This window comes from Plecotus auritus (assembly GCF_963455305.1).
Source record: "Plecotus auritus genome assembly, chromosome: 8".
NCBI classification, from domain to species: Eukaryota; Metazoa; Chordata; class Mammalia; order Chiroptera; family Vespertilionidae; genus Plecotus; species Plecotus auritus.
In genome coordinates, this window is record NC_137782.1 from 118046860 (window position 1) to 118066785 (window position 19926).

Here is a 19926-nt window from a genome sequence, read left to right on the forward strand (position 1 = left end):
AGCTAATTAAAACTCCAAGTGGTCACCTAGAATAACAGAACTTCTGCTTCTTTATCTTTTACTGCTGATTTCTAAGCTATTTACACTGCAGGGAGATGTGGTGTCTTGGGGATTGGAGACATCACTGTGGCCAGCGTAAGCTCCAACAACTCTGAACCTTAAAAACTTACCTGACAGCAAACAGTGCAGTCAAGTGCGCATGTGTTAGGGGCTGGCGATCCAACTGAGAGTCCTCCAAATTAACTTCCAGGCAGAATACAATGTTTATTCAAGGATAAGTAATTTCAAAATGTGCTGATTTGAGGTTTACTCAACAGCAATCTTTTTTTTTTAGAGCAACATAGATTTTTTTTTTTCAAGGAAGCGTATTTTATCTCTGACATTGTTTAGAATTGCTAGTGCACCGTGACAATTGACTTTTACTAGTTTTGTTATTGTTTTTCAATCCTGTGCAGAGAGCGCCCCCTTATTGCCTGCACTGGGTATGCACCCCTGGCACTGCCCTCTCTGGCTGACACTGCTTGGGAGTCTCATTAGGGCAGATCTTCCTAACCTGGCACAAAGCGAGAGAATACACCTGCCATGGCACTTGCCTCCAGGCTCCTGTGAACTGACTTAAAACACTACTAACAGGGCCTGCTTAGAGAATAGTCTATCTGCCATGAGCTACAGGTATGTCCATAAGAAATTCAGTTGGAATGCCCCTCATGTCTTCAAAGTCACTAAGAACCACTTTGTCCAGGAGAAGGGGAAGACAGAGCCCTGGAGTGATGCAATATAAACTTCCCCCAGCCCAGCACAAGCTGGGCTTGCGGGCTCATCCCCAGTAGTGGGGGTGCAGGAGGCAGCTGATCATTGATTCCCTCTCATCATTGATGTTTCTATCTCTCTCTCCCTCTCCTTTCCTCTCTGAAATCTATAAAAATATATTTTAAAATAAAAAAGCAAAGAAAGACTTCATCCCAGACTGGGTGGTAGACCTTTACAATCATGTATATAACCACTTATCAGGTCTTGAATCAATTCAATATCAGTTCAATAATATGTCGCTTTCATATTAGCTCATGAGATTCTTTACAATCACTCTGCTATAATAAACTTTTCATTACTTTTCAGAAGAAGAAAATGTGTCCTGGCTGGGTAGCTCAGTTGGTTAGAGCGTCGTCCTGATACGCCAAGGTTGTGGGTTTGGTCCCTAATTAGGGCACATACAAGAATCAACATACAATGTTGATTCACATACAATGAATGCATAAACAAGTGGAACAACAAATCTCTCCCTCTCTCAAAGCAATAATTTTTTTTTAAAGAGAAAGAAAATGTGATGATTTTGAAATGATTCTTTTTCTCATGATGAACTCATAGTGGGTTCCAAGTGTTAACTTCCAAACTATTGTCTACAGGCTCACACACCTGTTTTAGATTCCATTCCACAATTTTTCTGGAGCCTAGAGTCAAGTTTTAAAAGTTGGAGAAACCCAGCAAGCATTGAGTAATCTCCTAATTTAGATCACCGAAGAATGAGGCTGACCTTTCTCTCCATTACCTCACCTACTCTTAAGGCTTAACTGAGAAGGAAGAGAGAAGTCTGTGTGATGCAGAGCAGGGCTTCTCAGACTCTGGTGGGCATCATGTCATCAGAGATCTTTTAAAAACTGGGTTCTAATTCAATGGGTCTGGGGTGGGGCCTGATACCCTGCATTTCTAACAAGCTCCAGGTGATCCAACTCTGAGCAGCAAGAATCTAGAGATGAGAGAAAACCTAAATCCCACTCCTTCCGGTGGGGTATGCAGGGAAGTATCAGGTAGGCAGGAATGGGAAGTTTTAAACTTGTGTCCTTCTGATCTCCATCTCCTTACAGGGGTGGCAGGATGGGTATTATGGAAAGTCAGACCTGGAGTCAGTCTGGGTTGGGTTCAATTCCTGATACTAGTATCTACTGGCTGTGTGACCTCAAGCAAGTACTCTAACCTTGCCCTAGCTGATTTGGCTCAGTGGATAGAGCGTCAGCCTGCGGACTGAAGGGTCCCGGGTTCGATTCCAGTCAAGGGCATATGCCCAGGTTGTGGGCTTAATCTCCAGTAGGGGGCATGCAGGAGGCAGCCGATCAATGATTCTCTCTCATCATTGATGTTTCTATCTCTCTCTCTCCATTCCTCTCTGAAATCAATAAAAATATATATATTTTTTAAAAAGTACTCTAACCTCTCTGAGCCTTGGTTTCCTTATGTGAAAATGAGAATAGCAACAGCTAGATCATTATAATCTCTTAGACGAATGACTATTACTTTTTTAATGAAACATACTTACTATTTTAAAAATTCAAGCAAGAAGAAAATTACAAAGAAATTCCAGGCCCAGCCTGTGTGGCTCAGTGGTTGAACATCGACTTATGAACCAGGATATCAAGGTTTCATTCCTGGTCAGGGCACATGCCCGGGTTGTGGGTTCGATCCCCAGTAGGGGACATGCTGGAGGCAACCAATCAATGATTCTCGCTCATCATTGATGTTTCTATCTCTCCCTCTCCCTTCCTCTCTGAAAATCAATAAGAATATTTTTTTTTCAAAAAGAAATTCCAAAATCTTACCACTCTTGAAGTGATTTGGAGGGTTAAGTAAAATAACGAGTAAACTAGCTCAGAGCCTGGCACAGGATGAGTGCTCAGTAGCCGCCAACCCCGTTCCCCATCCATCTGTCACATAGCCACGCTGAGCCACGTGAGTATGAGCTTCTGCCCCCCTCCAGCACCCACTGTTTCCCTGGCAGCCAACAGAGAGAAAGACCTCCGGGCTGGAAGAGGACCCCTGTGGGGTGAAAAAGGTACTTCCTCCACAGAAATACATTATCCCCTTCTTTACAGCTCACATAAGAGAAAATCCAAAAGACATGAAGCCCTAAAACCTTGTGGATTCCAGGAGAAAGTGCTTCATCAGATGGCGTGGCTGGTCGCCAGCAAGTCTCTCTTCTCCTAGTCTCAGTTTCCCAGGCCCCACAAGAGTCCCATTCACACCACACTTTGAAATATGTCTTCAAGCAATTCTCTTTTGTTAAACCTTCACAACAACCCTTTCGATCAACATCCTCACAGGGATGTCATTCTCAGAGGGGCCTCTGAGGCCTGACACTGCTCCCAGCACACAGGGCAAAGGAAGCCGCCAAGCCCACCTGGTTTGCCTGCAGTGTGCTTGCCCCAGCCAGCGGTCCCCACTCACTCTTTGCTCTGCAGGCACTGGGTTATGTCATCTGTCACAGTCAAGAGGCATGGAAGGGCAGCTGCTGCTCAACTCCTTGTATGGAAATAACCAATTACTGGACAGATAAACACACAGAGAAGGTCTCTGCAAGTGAGGCGAGCCCTCTAGCCAGAGAGCACGGGACCAACAGTTCTGGCTGGCTGGCTGCTTAAAAACTCCCAGCCAGCCAGGAGGACTCCCCTCAAAATCCAAGGGGCAGGAGACATATCTTAAAGAACATCCCATCCCTCAAGTACCCAGAGAACTTTACAACATTTTTTATTTTATTTAAATATACATATTTGTTGTTGTTGACAGTATTACAGATGTCCCAAATTCTCCCCACCTTTACCTCTCTCCACCCAGCCTCTACCTCTCCTCCTAGGCCTCACCACACTGTTGTCTGTACCCATGGGCTAGGCATATAAGTATATAAGTACTTTGGTTTATCTCTTCTCATTCCTCACCACCCGCCCCCAAGATATGTCAGTCGGTTCCATGCCTCCATGCCTCAGGTACTACTTTGTTGGTCAATTCATTTTGTTCATTAGATTCCACAAATAAGTGAGAGCATGTGATATTTGTCTTTCTCTGATTGGCTTATTTCACTTAGCATAATAGTCTCTAGGTCCATCCATGCTGTCCCAAAGGGTAAGAGATCCTTCTTTTTCATAGCTGCATAGTATTCCATTGTGTAAGTGTACCACAGCTTATTTATCCACTCATCTACTAATGGGCACTTGGGCTGTTTCCAAATCTTAGCTATTGTAAATAATGCTGCTGTGAACATAGGGGTGCATATATTCTTTCTGATTGGTGTTTCAGGTTTTTAGGATATATTACCAGAAGTGGTATTGCTAGGTCAAATGGCAGTTCCATTTTTAGTTTTTTGAGGAAACTCCTTCTGTTTTTCCATAATGGCTGCACCAATCTGCATTCTCACTAATAATGAACTAATGTTCCCTTTTCTCCACATCCTCGCCAGTACTTGTTGTTTGTTGATTTATTGATGACAGCCATTCTGACAGGTGTGAGGTGATACCTCGTTGTGGTTTTAATTTGCATTTCTCTCATGATTAGTGACTTAGAGCATTTTTTTCATATGTCTATTGGCCATCTGTATGTCCTCTATTCAGAAGTGTCTATTCAGGTCCTTTGCCCATTTTACAATATTTTCAATTACTTCTCTCCTTCCTTCCTTGTTCCTCCCACTCTTCCTTCCTTTCACAAGTAGTTATTGGGTAACTATTATGCACTGTGCATCTAGCTAGGTGATGGAGGGCCTTAAAGATAGACAAGGCACAACCCGTGCCTTCGAGCAGTCCCCAGGCTGGGCTGGGACATAAACACATGTAAGCAAGGTGAGGCATGCAGGCCAGGAGTGCTGTAGGGATGATGGAAGAAGACCTGACTCCCACTGAGGTGAGGCAGGGAGGAATCTGGGAAGGCAGTCATCCAGGAGGGAAGGAGACATGGTTCTGATCCTCTGAAGCTGGGCCAAGTTTGTACTCAGAGAATGTCAAGTTCTCCTATGGACAGCCATTGCAATTAGTCAAAGGCGTCCATGTAGAGAACAGGCTTGTATAGGAGACAAAATAGCTATTTGACGAGATCATAGGTTGCACCACATTGGGAAATAATGTTAGAAAGATGACTAGACTATGGGGAACCTGGAATTCGACTCGCAGAAGTATATCCTTACTTCTGCGATCGAATTCCAGGTTCCCCATAGTCTAGTCATCTTTCTAACATTATTTCCCAATATAGTCATCTTTCTAACATTATTTCCTGTCTGCAGGCAAACGGGCGCTATGGAAGGCTTTTGCAGAGAGAAGAGAGAAATACAGAGTTGGTTTCTTTTCCCAATGGCATTTACCTAATGTCATTTTTAAATGGCTCGTTTAAACCTTTGAGGAGCATTGCTGAATTCTTGTTTGCACTATTATCATATTTTAATGTAAAAAGTTTGGTGGTACTGCTTCCTTACATCAAGCCTAGGGATTGCCTATTGTCTGTTTGTTTTGCCACTTAAAGAAACACTATGAACCCAGTAAAAAGTATGTCATGGGACAAAGGTTAGCAAATGTTTGCTTTCCTTTTTAAATAATTAGAAAAAATGTATAATTACAGTTGATATTCAATATTATAGCTTCAGGTACACAGCATAGTTGTTAGGCATTTATATAATTTACACGGTGATCCCCCTGATAAGACCAGTACCCACCTGACACCATATATAGTTATTACAAAATATTGACTGTATTGCCTATGCTGACTCTGTGACTAATTTGTAACTGCCAGTTTGTACTTCTTAATCTGTTCTGTTTATTTATTTTGTTATTTTTAGACACTACACAAGTGAAATTATATGGCATGAAATCATATGGTCTATTTCTATCTGACTTATTTCACTTAGCATAATACTCTCTAGGTCCATCCATGTTGTAGCAAATAGTAAGATTTTATTCTTTTTTATGACCAAGTAATAATTCATTGTATATATGTACCACTTCATCTATTCTTTTTAGAAAATTTTTAATTTTTTAAAATATATTTTTATTGATTTCAGAGAGGAAGGGAGAGGGAGAGATAGAAACATCAATGATGAGAGAATCATTGATCAGCTGCCTCCTGCATGCCCCCCACTGGGGATTCAGTGCGCAACCCAGGCATGTGCCCTTGACTGGAATAGAACCTGGGACCCTTCAGTCCCCAGGCTGACACTCTATCCCAGGGGTCCTCAAACTTTTTAAACAGGGGGCCAGTTCACTGTCCCTCAGACCATGGGAGGGCCAGACTATAGTTTAAGAAAAAAACTATGAACAAATTCCTATGCGCACTGCGGGCCCGGGACGAGTCGGCTACTAAGCAGGACAGGCAGCAGCACCTGGCGGGCCGGATAAATGTCCTCGGCGGGCCACATGTGGCCCGCGGGCCGTAGTTTGAGGACGCCTGCCACTGAGCCAAACCAGTTAGGGCTTAAATTTTTTTCATTTTTCAGTTACAGCTGATATACTATCTTACATGAGTTTCAGGTGTACAACATAGTAATTACACATTTATATACCTTACGAAATGATCACTCTGAAAAGTCTAGTACCCATCTGACACCATACATAGTTATTACAATATTATTGGCTATATTCTCCATTCTGTACCTGAAATCCCCATGACTGTTTTTAATCCCCTCCCCTTTTACACCTGTCCCCAAGCCGCCCCTCCCACCTAGAAACCATCAAAACATTCTCTGTATCCATGAGTTTGTTTCTGTTTTTTTGTTTGTTTGGTTTTGTTTTTTGTTTACAGTTCCACAAACTGTAAGTGAAATCATATGGTATTTGTCTATCTTTGTTGACTTATTTCACTTAGCATAATACCCTCTAGTAGGTCCATCCAAGTTGTCACAAATAGCAAAGTTCATTCTTTTTTATTACTGAGTAATATCCCATTGTATATATGTACCACATCTTCCTTATCTATTTGTCCATCAGTGGACACTTAGATTGCTTCCATATCTTGGCTATTGTAAATAATGCTGCAATAAATATAGGGCTGTGTATGTCTGTTACAATTAATGTTTTGGATTTCTTTGAGTGAATACCCAAAAGTTGGACGGCTCTGTTATATGGTAGTTTATTTTTAATTTTCTGAGGAACCTCATACTGTCTTCCACAGTGGCTGCACCATTTACAATCCCACCAACAGTGCACTGGAGTTCTCTTTTCTTCACATCCTTGACAACACTTGTTGTTTGTTGATTTATTGATGTTAGCCATTCTGACAGGTGTGAGATAATATCTCATTGTGTTTTTAATTGAGCATCTTTTCATATGTCTATTGGCCATCTGTATGTCCTCTTTGGAGAAATGTCTATTCAGGTCCTTTGCCCATTTTTTAATTGAACTGTTTGGGTTTTTTTAGTGTTAATTTGTATGAATCCTTTATATAACTTGAATATTAACCCCTTATCAGCTGTATCATTGGCACAAATATCATCTCCCATTTAGTAGACTGTCTTTTTGTTTCGCTCCTCGTTTCCTTCACTGTACATAAGCTTTTTATTTTTATGTATTTTTTTATTTGTAGTTAATCCTCACCTGGGGATATTTTTTCCATTGGGTTTTTTTAACTATGTATTTTTATTGATTTCAGAGGGGAAGGGAGAGGGAGAGACAGAAACATCAATGATGAGAGAGAATCATTGATTGGCTATCTCCTGCATGCACCCTACTGGGGTTTGAGCCCCCAACCTGGGCATGTGCCCTGCTGGGAATTGAACCTGGAACTCCTGTTTAATGGGTTAACGCTCAACTACTGAGCCATGCTGATCAGGCTCCATTGATTTTTAGAGAGAGTGGAATTGGGGGGGACAGAGAGAGAAAAACATCGATTGAGGGAGTCATGCACGAGCCCTGACTGGGGCAGGGATCAACCCTGCAACCAAGGTACCTGCCCTTGACTGGAATAGAACCCAAGACCCTTCAGTCTGCAGGCTGACATTCTAACTTCTGAGTAAAACCGGCCAGGGCTTTCTTTTTAAATGTTTTTATTGATTTCAGAGAGAGGAAGGGAGAGGGAGAGAGAGAAAAAAACAATGATGAGAGAGAATCATCAATCATCTGCCTCCTGCACACCCCCTACTGGGGATGGAGCCTGAAACCGGGGCATGTGCCCTGACCAGGAATCCAACTGTGACCTCCTGGTTAATAGGTCAATGCTCAACCATTGAACCACACCAGCCAAGCCAGAAGCTTTTCAGTTTGATGTAGTCCCATTTGTTCATTTTTGCTTTTGTTACCCTGGCCCAAGGAGAAATATCCAAAAATATATATTACTCAGAGCAATGTCAATGAGTTTTCCTCTAGGAGTTTATGGTTTTGCATCTTACATTTAAGTCTTTAATCAATTTTGAGTTTATTCTTGTATATGAAGTAGGAAAGTGGTCTAGTTTCATATTTTTTGCATGTATCTGACCAGTTTTTTCAACTTATTGAAGACACTATCATTTCTTCATTGTATAGTCTTGGCTTCTATTTTGTAAATTAATTGACCATAGAAGCAAGAGTTTAATTCTCTATTATGTTTCCTAATCAATGTGTCTGTTTTTGTGCAATACCTTACTGTTTGTTTATTATTATAGCCTTGTAGTATAGTTTGAAATCAGGGAACATAATATTCCCAATTTTGTTTTTCCTCAAGATTTCTTTGATTATTAGAGGTCTTTTGTGGTTCTATATAAATTTAGGGTTATTTGTTTTAGTTCTGAGAAGTTGCTTATTTATTTTTAAAATCTCTCTTATTAAAATAGGAATCCTTAAACTTTTCTCTGCCACAGGTCACATGATGAGATTCACACAATGCACTCAAACCTGTATGCATTTCCCACACTCCAGCTGCAACCAAACCCCACTTATTTATTTACTTATTTATTTATGTATTGTTAATCCTCGCCAGAGGATATTTTTTCATTGCTTTTTCAGAAAAAAGTGAATAGGAGGGAGGAAGGCAGGGTAGGAGGGAGGGAGGGAGGGAAGGAGGGAGAGAGGAAAAAGAGAGGGGGAGAGAGACACATCTACTGCTAGTTGCCTCCCACACGTGCCGCAACCAGGGGCAGGGAGCAAACCACAACCCATGTAGTGCCCTTGACTGAGAACCGAAGGCCCTTTGGTGTGCAGGCTTATGCTCTAACCATTTAGAAACACTGGCCAGAGCCAAACCCCACTTCTCATGCTCAGAACACATCTTCAGATGCAACTGAGGGAAGATGACAATGTTATGGGGACAAACTGGCATTTCCTTTAATCTATGTTCTAAAGGAAATTATTCCCAAACTTCTACATTTAAGGATTATTTAGTAAAATTTAGCAATACAGTCCATAACAGGTCATGTGACATTATCAACATGTCTTACCTTCACAGCTACAAGTGCCAAATTAAGGGCATAGTTCTGAAACTACTGTGGTTATCCTCATCATCAAGCACAAACAATTAATGTTATAATCTGAAAACTTTAACAGTTATTCATTCATTTTCTGAACTAACTGTTCAGGAATTTCTCTAACCCCTTTATTAAATTATTTCCATTTATAGCATCATTTCTCCCTTACCACCCATCCACCAGCTGTTACCAGATTAAAGGCCACACGAGTGTTTGTGCAAATGCCACAGCTAATCCTAGTGTTCCCACAGCCCCACATAGAACTGCACTGGCTAAAAGCCCAGCTGTCTTCACTGGCCCTGAAGAAGTTCATAACTCGTCTGATTTTCACAAAAAAACCTGCTGATGGTACTTGCTTTTTAAAGTACTCTACTTTTTTCCATGTTCTCATCTTTGTTGTTCTCTACACACATACACATTTACATAATCTCCTGGGCACTTTCAACTCTTTAAACAAAATCGTTCAATAGCTAGGAAAATTTTTGTCTAAAGAACTTTAGAAAAAATTCACTGTCTTTGCTCCTTCTTTATTTTTTTTTTCTTAATATCTTTTGTGATAAATTTGATTAACAGGAAATTAATATTATTGGCTACGATAGGCTGGCTAGCCTCCACAAAATGTCAGTGTCTTAATCACTGGAAACTTTGAATAAGCTACCTTATCTGGCAAAAGGGACTTTGAAGATGTGATTAGGAGTAAGATCCTCAAGCTGGGGAAATAATCTTGAATCATCAGGATGAGCCTAATGAAATCACAAGAGTCCTTATAAGAAGGTGGCAGAAGTGAGGAGAAGCCAGCTGGCTTTGAAAATAGAGCCCAGGGCCGAAACTGGTTTGGCTCAGTGGATAGAGCGTCGGCCTGCGGACTGAAGGGTCCCGGGTTCGATTCCGGTCAAGGGCATGTACCTTGGTTGCGGGCACATCCCCAGTGGGAGGTGTGCAGGAGACAGCTGATCGATGTTTCTAGCTCTCTATCCCTCTCCCTTCCTCTCTGTAAAGTATCAATAAAATATATTAAAAAAAAACAAAAAAAAAAAATAGAGCCCAGGAATGCAAATTTGATTCTGCACCCAATTCCAATGTGTGTGGGAGTAGTTTCTTACACCATCCAAACAATACTCCGACACTAGCTGGGCATCTTACAATTCAACTCAGTTCTTAGAGTAACTACCTAGAGATAGCATTGGGTCCCACAGATTAAGGTCTCAGTCCCACAAGTCTCTCCCCACAACCCCCCAACACAGTATCACAGCAGGCACCCTGTGGAAGCTAGAAAACTCAAGGAAACCTAACCTTGTGGACCCATTTTAGATCTCTGACCTCCAGAACTATAAGACAATAAAATTTGTGCTTATACCACTAAAATTCCAAATTTGTGGAAATTTGTTATAGCAATAGCAGGAAACTAATACACTGGTTTGTTACTATAAACACTTTTTTTTTTTTTTGGCTATGTAATCGCATGTATATTCTTGTGTTTTTTACCTATGTAATCGCATGTATATTATTGTGGTTTTTTTCTGGATCTAACCATTTTCAGGCTCCAGAACCAGATTTTGATCCTTCTGAAATTGATGGATGGGTACTCTTCCTTTTATTAAGATTAAATATTGTTAATTGGACTGACAAGAATAAAAGAAAATTAAGTAGGCAATTCTGGGTCCACTTGTGGAGAATGAGTAGTGAGAGATGATGCCTGGACAAGTCCCTGAAGACTTAGTCCTGCCATATGACTCACCCCTGTGTGACCTGGGGAAGGCCCCTCACCTCATAAGCCTTAGTTTCCCCATCTGTAAGCGAGGATCGAATAAATTCAATGGTTCTCAACCTTCTTCTGCGTTCAAAGTAATTTTGAAAGTGATGAAAGCTATGGACTTTCTCCACAAAAATGAAAGACATGCATGCATATCCACATAAAACTTTGATCTTCCAATCATCAGTGTTTCCCTACCTAAGGATCCATGGACCCAGGTTAGGAATCTGTAAGCTAGATACCCTCTAAATTCAAGACACCTGGGACTGTTTAAAAAAAATAATCAAATAGTATTTTTGGCTCCTAGAACGGCTCACAAGCACCATTCCTGTGACATCTCTTGTATTTAATGCTAAAATAAAATAATAATCAGAACAAGTTCCATTCCTATTTTAGCCTAACACTCCTCTCCTGCTGCACTGGAATTCTTTGCATATAGAAGATATCATGCAACCTATAGAATCCCAGGCTGGGAAGAGATCTTAAGAGTCACATGACCCAATTCCACTCTATTGTCCGACTCTGTGCATACATCATCTCTGCCAGTTATCACGAGGAAATGCACAACCTTGGAAATAGCCCTTTTCATCTCCAGACAGCACTAACATTCTCATTCTACTCATTAGGCAAATAGAGGCTCAATGTCAAGGCACTAAAAGCTTGTAGGTAGTTCAGGAAAAGTTTAGCACTGATACTTTTTAATGGTTCCCCAAAAAAAATTTAAGGCAAAAACAAAAAATGCAAAATGGAAATTAATAACAATTTTAAAAGCAAAGTTATAAAAACCCATTCAGAAGTTATAAGCAAAAACTACATTTTGATATATTGTGAGGTGGTGCATCTAAAGGTAAGGGTGTCCAGAGTCTATTTAATTCTTAAATGGCTTGAGGTCTGACTAGCTTTCCAACCACCCCATCTCCCCACCCCATTTTCACCTGAAATATGACTCTAACTTCTGCTTAAGATGCCTGGTTCTCACCCTTCCATCAATTAAAAAAAATTCAGAACCCTTTTTCTTCCAAGTGACAGTCATTATTTGTAGATAGCTATTAGGAGTAGTTCTCTGATGTTACTGTAAAACATGCTTCAAATTCCTTCACCTGCTCAATTCTGAATCTATTCCAATTTGGCCATGTATCTATTGGTTATGGGTATTGTTTGAAGATAATGACAACTATGGTGACAGTGATGATTCAATTTTATTCATATTGTGAAAAGTTGTGCCCAATCTTAGTCTGTTGGTCAACTGGGCTAACCAACTAATTGATTTTACATTTTGGAAAAGATGGAGGTTCTACTTCAGAAGGCTAGAAGAGTCCTTCCAAGACCAAGCAGAGGAAAGATAAGGATCTAATCTTGCTGAACTCCCTGCATTCTTAAGACTAAAACCGATTATCTTCTCATTCCATTTGACTTAAAATTAACTAAATAATCCTGGCTTGCAATAACATGTGTAATAAATAATATAAATGGGCCCAGCTGGTGTGGTTCAGTAGTTTGGTGTCAAACTATGAACCAGGAGGTCACAATTCCATTTCTGGTCAGGGCACATGCCCAGATTGCAGGCTGGATCCTCAGTCTCAGGTGTGCAGGAGGCAGCCGATCAATGACCTTCTCTCATCATTGATGTTTCTATCTCTCTCTCCCTCTCCTTTCATCTCTGAAATCAATGAAAATATATATTTTTTAAAAGAAATTGTTTTTTTAAAACAACTTTTGAAACAGGGCAAAATAGCCTTCGAATTGGGCCTATAGCAACATTATAGCTCAAAGAAAAGTTTGCAGAGATAACAAGAAAGCAGATATTATGACTATCGGACTGAAAATTACAAATATTCTTTAGAATTAGTGTCACTATGTTAGCTTATCTGCACCAGTAGAAATGCCTTCCTTCCATTAGTGTAATTGTTCCCCTTCCATTACTCACCCATGCCCATTGCTTTTGTCTCCTGATCAGAACACTATTTGGGTTTCCACTTGAACCAGTGTGTCCTGAATAGCTATTCTTTTTTTCTTTTCTTTTTGTTTAATCTCAAATAGATGCATGTTGCCTCTCACTTTTGGCCTTCTATTTTTAGGTTAACACATGGATTTGAGCCTGCCTCTTTTATAGAATGACTTTTGTGGGTGACTCAGTCCTACCTCCTCAGTCAGGTTTCTCATCTACAGTAGCAGAGTCTCACAGAGAGGGAGGACCGCATGTACATGGTTATCCTTTGGCACTTCTCCAGGCTGTCTCAGGTATACCCAAAGAAAGAGTCTACCCTCATCTTTGCAGGGATAAATTTGGGCAAATCACCTTTAAAAAGTATCTCTTTTAGATTTTAAAAAATTATTTTAAAGATTATTTACCACAATCATTCTAATTTTTATTACTATTGTAATGATAATATTTTATGTAGCAGTTTATCTGTGATGTCCACTAAGGTTGGTTTTGTAGTTATTACTTCAAATGAGTGATTAGTTATTTATAGTAACAAAAACATGTAAACAGCCTAATTGTCCAGTCATAAAAAAAAAAAAAAAAAGGAGAGAGAGAGAGAGAGAAGGATAGTCCTAACCGGTTTGGCTCAGTGGATAGAGCATCGGCCTGCAAACTCAAGGGTCCCAGGTTCAATTCCAGTCAAGGGCATGTACCTTGGTTGCAGGCACATACCCAGTGGGGAGTGTGCAGGAGGCAGCTGATTGATGTTTCTCTATCATCGATGTTTCTAACTCTCTATCCCTCTCCCTTCCTCTCTGTAAAAAATCAATAAAATATATTTTAAAAAAGAGAGAGAGAGGATATCATGCAACCATTAAATATTATGCTTGTGAAGAGTGTCTAGTGATACAGAAGGTAATTAAATTATTAAGTGAATAAAGAAACATAACATTTTGTAAAGTAAGATTTCAGCTGTGTAGTAAAAACAAATGCCTCTCTTTTAAAACAAGCTGGAAGAAGCCCAGCAGGTGTAGCTCAGTTGGTTGAGCATCGTCCCGTGCTCCAAGAGGGTGCCCATTTGATTCCGGTCAGGGCACAAGCCTGGGTTGTGGGCTCAGTCTCCAGTGGAGGACATACAGGAGGCAGCCGGTCATCAGTGTTTCTGTCTCTCTCTCTCCCTCTCCCTTCCACTCTCCCTAAAAATCAATTTTTAAATAAATGAAAGTAAAACAAGCTGGAAGGAAATAAATAACAATGTTAAGTATGTGAAGATATGTTTTTAAAAATATATTTTTATTTACTTTAAAGAGGGAGAGAGAGATAGAAACATCAATGATGAGAGAGAATCATTGATCAGCTGCTTCCTGCATGCCCCACACTGCGGATCGAGCCAGCAACCCAGGCATGTGCTCTGACCGGGAATTGAAACATAACCTCCTGGTTCATAGGTCAATGCTCAACCTCTGAGCCATGCCAGGTGGGCCTGAGTTTTACTTTTATACTGGAAAGAAAACTCACTCAAATCCAAACATTCATGAAAGGGAAGCTGTTTGTCTAAATTTCCTTTGGGGAATTGGAGGCACCAGTGTAGGTGTTCTATAGAAGGCAAAATGACAGCATCAACATCATTGTTCAGAGTTTTTGTTTTTCTAGTTTTTTATATCTAATTCTGAATACAATTGACTCCTTAACTGTACTCACCTCCATCCCCAACACACACACACACACACACACACACACACACATAAATTAATAAAGTAGGACAAGCTCCCTCTGAAGAGCTATTACTGTCACCTAAGCCCCCTTATATTCTTCAAATGGTGGTCAGCCATATGCCCCATATATTCACTGCTTTTTCCCTGAAAGTCTTGGTAGGCAGAAAGAAAGAAGAATTTCTCCAGAATCAAATGTAGTCAAATTATGTCTGAAAAGCAATGTCCATTCTCAGGATGATCAGTCCAGTGAGCCAACCCCAAAGCCTAGATTATTTATCAGAGGCCATCCTGATTCAGACCACATAAAAGTCAGGCAGGTCACCCCAACTTTGGGTTCAGAGAAGTTTGTCATGTTTAATCACTGTGTAGGTGGGTTTTTTAAAAAATAAATATTTTAAAAATATATTTACAAAGAGAGAAAGGGAGAGGGAGAAAGAGAAAGAAACATTGATGTGAGAGTGAAACATCAATCGGCAGCCTCCTGCACACCACCTACTGAGAATCAAGCCCACAATCCAGGCAAGTGCCCTGACAAGGAATCAAACCAGCAACCTTTCGGTGTACAGGCTGAAGCCAAATCAACTGAGCTACACCAGCCAGAGCTAAAATAAAGATTTAGTATAACTTTAAAAGTATGAGGTGTTGCCCAGCTAGTTGTCAATAGGGGACGAGACTCTTAAAAGTGTGTAGTCAGGTGTGAACAGGGTGTGGGGAAGTGGGAATGTAAATCTAACAGAGCCACTTTGCATAGCCTATTAGAACTGAAAACAGCACACCTGAGGGCACAGCAATCCCTCCTCTGGCCATATATCCTGGTGAGTCATCACACATGCACACGTGGACATAGGCAAGGGTTTTAATCTCAGAAATGTCCATTTTTATGAAAAATGGGAAACCACAAATGTCTTTCAATGGAGGAATGGATAAAGTTTCACATGTTCATAGGGTGGAATATTTACAGCAGTTAATCCAGATAGTATATGGATATATCTACATGTGGGTAAAAGACGTAGATCTTTGTGGATTTAAAAGACATATCTATAGACTTATAGTTCCCATGAGAATAAGTATCAAAAACATGTTTAGTGAGAAGAGTCAGTTCTAAAATGACATCTGAAGAATGATACCATTTCTGTAAAAAAAAGTAATAGACAAACTACAGCTGTACATTTTGATAGGTGCAGAAATATGTATGTTATAATACAAGAACATTCTAGAAGGAAACACATTAAAACCATTGCAGGGATTATCTCTGGGAAAGATAGAGGGGACTGGGGTTAGGGGTGGGAAAGGCAAAAAGGGATTCCAGCTTTGTTTGTGAGCTTCTAATTTTTCAAAGGTAAATGCATTTCAGTGTTACTTATGTATCTACAATTCCTTTTTAAAGTCTCACCAATTAGGAGCTTCCTGTAAGAAAGTGTTTTCCACAACACTACACCCACTTTTCCACTCCTTTCCCTCCACCCTCACCACAGCCAGCACACCCACTCAGCCTAGTTCACTGGTGTTGTAAGAGAGTGCCCCAAAGCCCTTGCTCACTTTTACAATCCTCCTAGGGACCAGAGCAAATCACACTGGCAATGAGTCTTTGCAGAAAAAGTTATGTCAGCAAACAGCTGGCAGAAACACCATTTGGTTCCAAATGATCCCATGGATTTTATATCCCTTTCCTGATGACTTTGAGAGCAAAGTATGTTAGAGTTTGGCACTAGCCAAACCAACAGGAGAAAAGAAGTCAACTCCCCACAGTTCATACCTGTCGAAAACCACTGCAGAATATGCCCGCTCGGCAAAGATGACGTCCGAAGCCCAGAACTCCTTAGTGGCCTTCAGACCCCTGCCTTTGCCTTCAGAAGTGAAGACCTCCACATTCTCCATTTTCCCTATTGTCATCTCACAGGCTTTCAGGCAGCAGGGCAGATACCTAACACTGAGCCAAGTCTCTTGTCCTCGCTGCTATTTTAGCACCTTCAGCATCCCAAAGAGCAAGCCTATAAATGGGCAGGCCACCTCCCCTTCCCACCCCCTCTGGCCACCGGGCCCTCACCTCCCCCTCTGCCCCTTTTCCTGGAGGCAGGGAGGGGGCAGACAAGAGGACAGTGATGTGGGAAGGGTCTCACTCATCACCCAGCAAAGCTGACAGAGTGGAAGATGACCATGGGCTCCTGTGGCTTGGGGATTGGGTTGGAAAAGCTCTTTTGCAAGAAGAAGCTCAGTCCTGATGGCTGTCATGCTGAGCTTTAGTTGGAATAGGGAGTACTTGTTCAGTAAGATATTTTTAGCATCCAGATGCCTCTGTCAATCCAAAGCAGACAGCTGAAAGGGTCCAGAAGAGGCGATGCCTGCTGCTATGGGACCCTTCATCAGTCAAGGCTTACACCTTCTCAAGTGAGGTGGCCCCTTGTCCCGCTGCCTTTCGGAAAGCTAAAGGTGGATGTCAGACACCGAGCCACCCCTTTGGCATACACATAACAGTACTAGTTAGACTCCAAGGGCATCTCTCTTCTCCAACATTTCTTGGGGTTCCCACAGCACCCCCACCAAGGCATAGAAGTCTGGAAATTACCTGATAATGCACATGTGCTGGGTGCTGGGTGCAGGCTATATGAGAGGAGGCAAGCCTTGAAAATAAAAACCCTATTACTATCTTTCTATCAAATCTCCCTTAACATGTGTTTACTGCCAGGAAAATCTCAAAAATGCCCTGTGCCTCTTTTCCAGGAGTGATGACACTGGAGAGACGATTCTAAAATCTCCAGTGAACTAAATACCAGCTCTCGCTCAGGTTGAAACGGGAGATCCTTGCAGATCTAGGGCTGTAGCTTATCTTCCATGTAATGTTTTTAGTTTCTGGGATGCATCTATTTCTGGGAGGCCTGCTCTGGATCTCTGTGAGTGCGGTCCTTCTCAAGCACTAGCTTCTGAGTCAGATCCGCTTTTGAATGCTGAGTCTACCACTAGGACTTTGAGATAGAAGCTGTAAAAAAAGGATGATAATTTCTGCCTCTCTTCCACCATGCCAGGACACAATGAGAAGTCTGCACCCCAGAAAAGGGCCTTCACCAAGACTCTACTGGCATCCTGATCTAGGACAGCCAGCTTCCAGAACTGTGAGAAATAAATTCCTGTTGTTTATAAGTTATGCAGTCTGTGGTATTTTGTTATTGCCACCCATATGAACTAAGACACAAACCTAACCTAATAAGGGAGAAATATAATGAAAGTTATCCTATAATAAAATATATAGTCACTAGAGGGCCGGTGCATGAAATTTGTGCACAGGGGAGGGGGGTGTCCCTCAGCCTAGCCTGCACCCTCTCCAATCTGGGATCCCTCTCACAATCCAGGACTGCTGGCTCCCAACCGCTTGCCTGCCTGCCTGCCTGATTGCCCCTAACTGCTTCTGCCTGCCAGCCTGATCACCCCCTAACCACTCCCCTGCCAGTCTGATCAACGCCTAACTGCTCCCCTGCCGGCCCATTTGCCTCTAATTGCCCTCCCCTGCCAGCCTGGTCACCCCTAACTGCCCTCCCCTGCTGGCCTGGTCACCCCTAACTGTCCTCCCCTGCAGGCCTGGTAACCCCCAACTGCCCTCCCTTGCTGGCCTGGTCACCCCTAACTGCCCTCCTTTGCCAGCCTGGTTGCCCCTAACTGCCCTCCCCTGCAGGCTTGGTCCCCCCCAACTACCCTCCCCTGGAGGCCTGGTCGCCCCCAACAGTCCTTGTCTGCAGGCCTGGTCGCCCGCAACTGCCCTCCCCTGCTGGCCATCTTATGGCAGCCACCTTGTGTCCACATGGGGGTGGCCATCTTGTGTGTTGGAGTGATGGTCAATTTGCATATTACCTCTTTATTATATAAGAGGATTGTTAATTAAATATGTCAGTGTGCTCATTATGCATATGCTTGGTTACAACTACACTAGAAAATATGATAAAGTCAGATGTTTGCTCCTAAGTAGAATCATTGTGATAGTTGCGAGCTGGTTGAATCTGGAGACACAAATTCCACACAGAGCATTGTTGTATATGACATGGTTTCCTGAAATGGTGAATGACGCTTAGTCAAGGTCTGAAAGAATAAAAGTATAATCTTCCTTCAGTTAACAAGAAGTTGCATTCCTGGGAAATGTTGTGAACTATAAATTTTTACAAAAGCTACTCTATCATTGAATATAAAACAGAATCCTGAAATAAGCACCTGGATCTTTGAGGTTGTGCAGGATGGGCAAAGATTCTTCACTGTATCAGGGTGTCCCTTGCTTCCCAAGACATCTAGCATCTTTGTCCAAGGTCAAAGAGGCAAGGGGTGTTGGCACTGTTATCAGTCTTTTGGCTGGTAATGCGGAAGGGGACACAGGGCCCTGTTATGTTGCATAGCAACACAAATCCTATAAGCTGTGTTTTTTTCCTCATCTGCCCTAGTTCTCCCTCCCCTCCATTTCAAAATCACTGTGAACGACAAGATCAAGGAAAAAGTGCTTGTGCATATGTAGTAAAAGTTTAAAGAAATGCATGGGAATGAGAAATGCTTCATTCAGGATAGTACTTACTTCTGATGGGAGGAGAAGTTCATTAGAAAGTAGGGACAGGACATTCCAGGAAGAGAGAGAAGCATATACAATAAGTTGAGTTTGTGCAATAGCTTGATATTTACAGGAATCAGTAAAGGTTGCTGGATCATAAAGTGAAAGCAGGGTGGGGAAGGGGAGGCAACAGGAAGAAAATGAGACCAGAGAAGTGCACAGAAGCCTGGTAGTACTCACTTTTGACTTCCCCAACAGACAATGGGAGCCAGTAATGACTTCTAGATAGAACCCTTTGGCAGCAATATGGGCAGTAGATGGGAGTTGGTAAAGTCAGAGGAGGGATGTCTGTTAGGCAGCTACTGCCCTGGTTCTAACCCAAGATGATGAGAAGCTGAAATTAGACAGTGGCAGTGTGACAGGAAAGGATACCCAAGAGTAACTTGCACAGTGCACCAGGAGACATGCCCATCAAGAAATGGGTAGAATATTGTACAGCAATGAAACAAATAAATAATACATATACTACAGCTTGACGGACCTCAAAATGTTGAGTGAAACAAGTCCCAGAATTGCATAGGGAAAGACATAAATCTTATGAAATTCAAAAATAATCTAAACTTTTTAAAGTTACATGTATTTGTGATAAACATATATTTGTAAGGAAATGATGACTACAAACAGGATAGTGATTTCTTTGGGAGTTGGGGAATAAGATGGTGAGATTTACATGTGTATATGTACATACATGATTACATACACATATTTGATAGAGAGGGAAGGAAAGAGGGAGAGGAAGGGATGAAAGGGGGGGAAGAGAGAGAAAGAGAGAGAGAT

The 19926-nt window shown here is 41.6% G+C and overlaps 1 protein-coding gene across 10 annotated transcripts in view; it reads right to left on the reverse strand.

Annotated features, from left to right (window-relative positions):
* Window positions 1-16537, reverse strand: part of SMYD1 (SET and MYND domain containing 1) — a 45492-nt gene extending 28955 nt beyond the window's left edge. For 8 of the 10 annotated variants that reach the window (XM_080683876.1, XM_080683883.1, XM_080683877.1 and 5 more), the window contains exon 1: window positions 16324-16498. In XM_080683876.1, the coding sequence (XP_080540002.1) occupies window positions 16324-16460 (137 nt within the window). In that variant the 5' untranslated portion in view covers window positions 16461-16498. Of the gene's footprint in view, window positions 1-16323 lie in introns of all 10 variants that reach the window. The other 2 variants (XM_080683881.1, XM_080683884.1) reach the window with 2 other exon arrangements.
* Between the last annotated feature and the right edge of the window lie 3389 nt (window positions 16538-19926).